The sequence below is a fragment of the Pagrus pagrus genome (assembly GCF_965226575.1).
Source record: "Pagrus pagrus genome assembly, chromosome: 3".
Lineage (NCBI taxonomy): Eukaryota > Metazoa > Chordata > Actinopteri > Spariformes > Sparidae > Pagrus > Pagrus pagrus.
The window spans coordinates 14,482,392-14,490,125 of NC_140187.1; the positions used below are offsets into that span (position 1 = coordinate 14,482,392).

The window sequence follows — 7,734 nt, forward strand, 5'->3', positions numbered from 1 at the left end:
GTTATGAAAACCTGAACATTTTCAAATATTCAGTCGCCACTTTGTTGTGATTGACGTTGAACGGGTAGTATAAGGTGTAAGAAGCAGTAAACTTCATGAAATAGTTCATGAAACAGTTTCTGTTTTTAAGAAAACATCTTTTTATCCAGATGAATGTAGTGGCGAGATGCACGTGCTGAACGTTGCCCCGCCTCCGTTCCGCACACAGCGCGCTGTAATTGGCTGGCTTTTCAGCACAACCCAAATCTGATTGGACGCCAGGGTTCAGTGGGCGTACCAGGATGCAGTTGTTTTGCAACTGTCACAACTGCAACTGTGGGCGTCAGTGAAACATCGTAACACACGTTAGAGTTTATTCTGTACAACTGGTTTATCTTATTTTAGGCGTCTGTTTGTAGAAAATGGCGAACGTCGACCTCGCTGAAGTTGGAAAGAACTTGTTGAAGAGCGAAACTGGAGAGGTAAGACATGAAGCTGGTCGGCTGCTCAGTGTTTAAGGTAGCTAAGTTACAGCCTTGAGCCTCCCTCTTCTTTGTAACGTCTCCATATTGACTGGTTTGTGTTTAAAGGTGTTATCTTTAATTATGAAGCTGGGCTGTTAGGTTGCCTTCTTCCCCTCAGAGGTGTTCCCTGCTGAGACTTCCGTGTTAAACCTGTCATTACCTCACAGCACTGATGTAATTGCTGTCAAACGACCCCTCCAGGGTGACATAATGATGATCTGAAGGGACTAAATGTGAATATGAATCATGACATTGCACTGTTTGAAGCTATGATAATAACAAATAAAGTTAGTACAGTCCACCTGCACCTGTTTCACATATGATGTCTGTGTCACCTGTTTCTTGGGTTCACTGTTTCATTGTTGTACCCTCTCTGTGTGTGTCAGAGTGTAGAGCTCCAGTCTCTGTGGCAGGACCAGCCGGTGGTCCTGTTCTTCCTGCGCAGGTTTGGCTGTCAGATATGTCGGTGGATTGCATCAGAGATCAGCAAACTGGAGCCGAACCTGAGGGCCAGCGGTGTAGCACTGGTGGGCGTCGGACCAGAAGAGCTCGGGCTGAAGGAGTTCAAGGAAGGAGGGTTTTTCAAAGGATGTAAGCAGTACTTTACCTAGAAAGCGATTATCGACCCTGGCAGATTATCGGGCCGATATTCAGCATTTTTCCGATTATCGGTATCTGTGATTTTTCTGACAGATTGCTGATAAAATAAACTAATTTCAAAAAGTGCTACTTTGGCCCTGATGCAGCATCCTCTCACACAATGTCCTGCCTACAACACTATCTGAATGGTAACACGCCACAGTTAATAGCCTATAAACACTGAATAATCTCAATCTGCAAAGTAACAAGTTACTAAATGTGTCAAATAAATGTAGTGGAGAGGAAGTATCAAGTAGCAGAAAATGGAAATACTCAAGTAAAGTACCTGAAAATTGTGCTTCAGAACAGTACTTGAGTAAATTGTACTTAGATTTATTGCATCACGGTTGTTCGTAATTCATTTTAACCGCAGATGAATATCGGTCCCAAATATCAGGTATCAAGCTCTTTGATTTCTAATAATCAGACTTGGTATCAGCCCTGAAAAAGCCATATCGGTCGGCCCCATAATACAAACATCCGCCTTTTTATACTTGTGTTGCACTTGACACAACAGCCCATCATGTGGTCTCTTAACTCTTATAGAAAACACATCTCAACAGAGTAGCATTAATTGGAAAAGTCTTAAATATGATCCTCAAAATGTTTTTACATGACACTTTTAATTGTTCAGTTGTTTTTTGGTCTATTTATTCATTTTTAATTTGATCAGAAATGATCCAGTGACATGAATATCGATGACATGATGGCAAACTCTACCCAAAAAAACAAACACACAAAATATTCCAATGAAACAGGAACTGTATCAGATTTTGAACCACTTACTGCAACTTTTGGCAGATCTTTGTTACACTGCAACTTTTAAATGGGTAACAATGCAGCTAAATACAAAAATGTACCATTTCATTTTGTTTTACTTCTAGTCTACAAGTAAAACAAAATGAACTGCTACATTTTTTTTTCTGTATTTAGCTGCATTGTCACGCTTTTAAAACCAGTCTTCTGTGACAAAAAGTTTAGATGAGTCACAACGATACAGACATGCACATTGACTCCATCGCTCTCAACAGCCAGTCCTTTTGTAGGATTGTAAATAATCACCAATCATCTTCTCTTTTAGCCATTTACGTTGATGAACACAAGAAAAGCTACAAGGATTTGGGCTTCAAGAGGTGAGTAAAGTAAATCCATTTTTGAAATGCATTTGTTTTGATAAATTGTATAAATTGATCAAATTGCCTGTTTTGGGCTTTTTTTTTAATAGCCAGGTTGCTTTATTCAGGCTTGTTTCCGTAGACCTGGTTGCTTGTTTCTTACCCGAGATCTGAAATCATTGGTTTTAATCTTAATTATATAATGGAGATGCAACGATTAGTTGATAAATTGATAGTCAGTCATAGATTCATTCTTCATTCGTTGTCCTCTCTGGGTTTTGGACTGTTTTTTGAATAAGATATTTATAAATACATTTCTGTGTGCTGCAGGAAATCATAATGGGCATCTTTGTTTTACTTGTCATCAGGTTTGGCCACTCATACTGATCTCATGCTAAAATATGCTGCCTTGTTATGATCTCTAATTGAGAAACTGTGTTTTCCACACTCAGGTACACAGCTATAAGCGTGGTTCCTGCTGCTTTGGGGAAGAAAGTACGAGATATATCTGCAAAGGTAGATATCTTCATGGTGATATGATTACTTTTTTGTTAATACCTGTCCAGTTTCAGACAAGTAGGGGTAAAGTTGGTGAAACCCGGACTGACAGACTGACTTCTGAATGCCTCTTTTCTCTGCTATTTTCAGGCCAAAGCTGACGGCGTCCAGGGAAACTTCTCAGGAGATCTGCTGCAGAGTGGAGGCATGCTCATTGTGGCCAAAGGTACAATCAATATACCAACACTGTCGGGGGATACTAGTAATCGTCTGTCTTGTAAAGGTGTGAGGTAATGAATCATGGGGTGTGTCAACATGTGAATGACCTTGTAGCATGGCAGTCATAAGGGAAAGGTGTGTACATTAAATGAGGTAAATAAATGGTTAAAGAAATGCATTTTTGTGCATGTCCTCTAGAGGGCAATGCTACATCACTTCATGGTAGAGTGGCTGGGAGTTGATGATGAGGTCTCCAATCCACTCACTTTCAACTTCAGTGCTCCTCATGTTAGTTGCCTTTCTTCATTCTCATTCTTTCCTCAAGTGTGAGGATTAAACTGCTCATTTAAACTAATCAGCGTAGCAATAGAGTGTTCAGTGTTGGGTTAATAATTCTGCATACAGGAGAGGAGAAACTCAACATTAGGAAAACTAAGAGGATTTAACATTTTTAGAGAGAAGGCCTGACTGTCACCTTCATATATGCTGAATGAGAGACTTTAAAAAGGGATACTGATGTCAACAAGGGGCTTGAAATATATTTAGACATTTTCTATGTCAAAGACAGTCACACTTATTCTCTTTTATGGTGTGTTACTCGCAGCTGGAAGTAGATTACTGGTCTTTCTGTCCTGTCTGCATCCTTTCTGGAAGCAGTTCTCACTCAGAAGTTTTGAATTAAAACCTGCATTAGACATTTTTTTGGAGGACTTTACCTTTGGTTTTTTTTGTGGTGTTCTTATTCTTGTACTTACAATGTATCTTTTGTTAGTATTTTTTTAATCACCATTGATACCTAGGTATGTCATTTTTTGTTAAATGTTGAATTGAACACTGACAAGCTGCTTACTAATGATTCCTCTTGAATTCATTTGCCCTGTAAAGGTGGAGAAAAGGTCCTACTGCACTTTATCCAGGACTCACCAGGAGACCACCTACCTCTGGAGGATATTTCCAAGGCTTTGGGTATCTCAGCTGAAGTGAAAGCAGGACAGAGGCCAGTGGTAAGACATCCCATAAACAAACAAGAAAGATACAATAAATTCTTGATTTATTTCCTCCCACTATTTGTATTACTTCCCCTCTTTAACTTTTAAATCCTGCTCAGTGTCTGCTCGGTCTCAGTGTTCTCATTAAAACACACTGGACTGATGTAATAGTTTTCAGCAGACTGATTTACGTCAGTAGCAACACACACAGCAGAGTAGCCTCTCTAAAGACAATTTCACACTTATTACTCCATCTTCATGGTCTGTCAGTGTCTGTGTCAAAGGCCCCGAAACCCTTTTAAACTTCAGTGATGATCTCAGCAGCGATGGAGGAAAACACAGTGTAAAATATTCCACAACAAGTAAAAGTCCTGCTTTGAAAATGTTAGAGTAAAAGGATGAATATGATTAGGAATATTTATTTAAAGTAAAAGTACTAAATGTAGAAAATGGCCCGTGACTAACATATTGTCCGATTTGTTTTACTCATGCTTTAATATAAAAGTAACATTTTACTGTTATAGTTAATTGAGTTGGAGTTAAATTATAAGTTTGTGTAGGACTGCAACTAATAATTCTTTTAATTAATCTGCTGAAATGTTTCATGAATTATTTTTACATGACAAATGACCGAAAAATTATGAAAGTTAATTTTCTGTCAATTAACGTATTGATTGGTAGACTAATCATTAAAGCTGTACTTGTTTGGAAAATGCTGGGTAGTTTGATTTATGAAAAAAATCATATTTTATAAACCCTTCACATGCGTTTTATGAAAAAACATCTTAAGTTTGTAGAAACTAAAGCTGTCAAATTAAGGTAGTGGAGCAGAAGCTGAAAGTGGCATGAAAAGAAAATACTCGAGTAAAGTACAAGTACCTGGAAATTGTACTTAAGTACAGTACCTCCACCACTGGATCTGAATCTGTTCCTAATTGTACGTGAACATCTCTGCAAACACAACAGGAGACATTATTATACAAATACCACATGAGTAGTCAAACATGGAAAACCAGTATTGGCAGCTTTACCCAAGATTTATGAAATATATCCTCTTATTTCTCTCACACAGACTTTCATGTGGCTTCAGCAGTGTGCTCCAGAATTAAATGTCAAGTATATCAAGGAGGAGTTAACAGCTTTAACCTGTCACTGATTACTATCATTACTGCATCAATGGAAGCGATTTTTACATAACACGTAAGAACCAGTTATTTGAATAATGATTTTGTTATCTTAGAAAGAACCCACTGAGCAGGCAACGTCTGTGGACGTCCAAAACAAGTTGATATCATGTCCGTCGGGCCAGGCCATGATCTGGACGTCCATTGACAGCCAGAATTAGTCGATGAATGACGTTGAGAAAAGACGTCCAGTCAGGCCATAATCTAGACATCCACTGACATCCAGAATTAGTTGAGAATAGACGTTCATACTGGCTATGATCTGGACGTCCACTGACAGCCAGAATTAGTCGACAAACGACATATAAACGTCTATACAACGTCCAGAAAAGACATATAAAAAACTTTCATTCTGGCTCCCCAGAGGACGTCTTTTAGACGTCTTGGATGTCCATAAATGACGTCTAAAAGACGTGATCTAGACCACTTGGGTCAAACATTGGGTAATGTAGGCACCAGGTTTTGAAAAGGAAGAAAAAATGGCGTGGAATAAAAAGGTGATATCTCTGTTTCTGCTGTATCGATTTTGGTCATCTGTTTTAAACTGTCCACAATGATACCAACAGTGTTACAGGAGTGCAATGTTTGACCAGTGAACTGCTTTCAAAACTACATTGCCCACAATGCAACTTATCACATATCACACATATCTCATATTCAGGCTGTAAACATATTTTGAACATCGTTAAAATATAGCTGTTTTGCATTTTTATCAGAACTTGGTAACAGACCTCGGTTGTCACGAGGGTGTACATGGATAAAATTATAATGGATATACATTTAGAAAACATGAGGATAGTGTGGAGCATGACATTCACTTATTAATGGCTGGATCATTACGATCTGAAGGCTCTTCTTATTTCTAAAGGTGGATTTTATAGATATCAGAAAGAAAAAGAAAAAGAAAAATCACTCAGGGGTCAGACACATAATGTCTGGAGTCCAGAGCAGCAGGGGTTTTGTCCTGTGATCAGCAGAGCTTTCGGCATGCCCGTTATATCCAGCACATGGTCCTTAACACCCTCGCCCCCTGACTCTGTTGCTCACTTCATACAAAATGCACCATATCAGATTGCTGTATTTAAAGTAGTCTTTCCCATGACCTGTTTGAAGACCAGCAGATGTCATCGCTGACGCCCAGGAACAGAATAAACCTTGTTTTCTCTGAGGGGTCAAAATGTGGATCAAACAAGTGCGAGTCACAAGCTATATGACGTGTGTGAGAAGAGGACTGGGCAAAGCTAAAGCTTGGGGTCACTGGTTAATACAGATAAAACCAAGAAATGTCTTCTTGTTCAAACCTTTCCTGCTCAAACAGCTGATAGACAGTGTTTACATCCCTTATCTCTATCTAGAGACGGAAAAACTCAGATTTCCCTGAAGAACATCCTGTGTGTCTGAACGTCAGAATGATGTTGAGGTCCCATAAACACGACTAGTTTGCAATCAGTCTAGAAAAAACAAACTTGAGATGTGTGTTTATCCTAGAAATAACTTACCTATCACCTTATCTGTAACTAAATCACAGATAAGAAGTTAAAAGGTCAATGGCCAAGTCAATACATACTGTAATAACACAACGTCCTCAGTGTGATCCGGTTGCATATCACCCGCAACAAACAATGGGACCACTTTTTTTTAAGGTCCCATTTGTGAGAAAAGTAGATTATTTAGTCTCATTCCCAACCCATCAAAGACTGACCCTTTGGGATTGTAGGACGGGTTGGCCGCCATCCCAATACAGTTGAGGTGTTCACATTAGTGATCAATAAGCTCTTTTATATCAATACGTTCCACAATTGGGTTCGTGGGAGATTAGTTTGACTGCCAGTTATTGTCATCAGAACATAACATATGATCACTTCAGTTGTGCACATAAAATGGAAGAATAAGACTTGCTTGCTGTCTCCTGCATTAGGGTCCACCGTCTCTGCTTCACTGTGACACAGAGTAATGTGGATTGATTAAAATGGCAGCGTAACTGTTCCATCAGACGCTTTCTGTATAGACACGTCATTTAAATTTGAATAACGAATGTCTCTTGCTTATCAATTCCAAGTAAATAAACGCCTCTCACTTATTATTTGCTGTTTAACTTTTGTACTTTTTTCTTGCAGTGCAACGATGACGTCTGTACTCGATGATGACACAGCCGACCATCGTACCTGATGAATAACTTCGCATTGGGAAGCTGAAATGAAGATTCAGGAAGTGGAATGTCATCAAAATACCAAAGTGAACATAAAAGTGCTGCCAATATTCTTATAATTACTTTGTGACACTATATTATATTATTATATTACCTATAATGAAACTCATAAATGTCATTAATTTTAAAGTTTACACTTACATACTGATCTCGATGATTCTTTTACATTGCCTTTTATGAATTTGCATTTATTATACTCAGTTAATGTAAAATACATTTTATGTGTGTGTATCTAATTATAATAAAAGTTTAAAATCAGTTCTTTGCTTCAGTCAGTGGGCAGTTTCATGCAGACATGAGTGGAGAGGAGGCAGACGGCAGAACGACAGTTATCACTTCTGACTATAAACTGAAGTAGCATGTGGGAGCCGTAATTCA

The 7,734-nt window shown here is 38.6% G+C and overlaps 1 protein-coding gene across 1 annotated transcript; it reads left to right on the top strand.

Annotated features, from left to right (window-relative positions):
• The first annotated feature begins 284 nt into the window (after positions 1-284).
• prxl2b (peroxiredoxin like 2B) lies at positions 285-7,585 on the top strand. The gene is made up of 7 exons (XM_084348490.1): positions 285-461; positions 890-1,094; positions 2,224-2,275; positions 2,710-2,773; positions 2,906-2,981; positions 3,860-3,978; positions 7,265-7,585. Exons 1-7 carry the CDS (start codon positions 402-404, stop codon positions 7,289-7,291), a joined length of 603 nt encoding a protein of 200 aa, XP_084204616.1. The 5' UTR covers positions 285-401; the 3' UTR covers positions 7,292-7,585.
• Positions 7,586-7,734: the final 149 nt, after the last annotated feature.

Coding starts and splice junctions, on each gene's coding strand:
- prxl2b (XM_084348490.1), top strand. CDS start 402: ATGGCGAACGTCGACCTCGCTGAAGTTGGAAAGAACTTGTTGAAGAGC. Junction 2,774..2,905: donor TACGAGATATATCTGCAAAG/GTAGATATCTTC, acceptor TGCTATTTTCAG/GCCAAAGCTGACGGCGTCCA. Junction 2,982..3,859: donor CATGCTCATTGTGGCCAAAG/GTACAATCAATA, acceptor TGCCCTGTAAAG/GTGGAGAAAAGGTCCTACTG.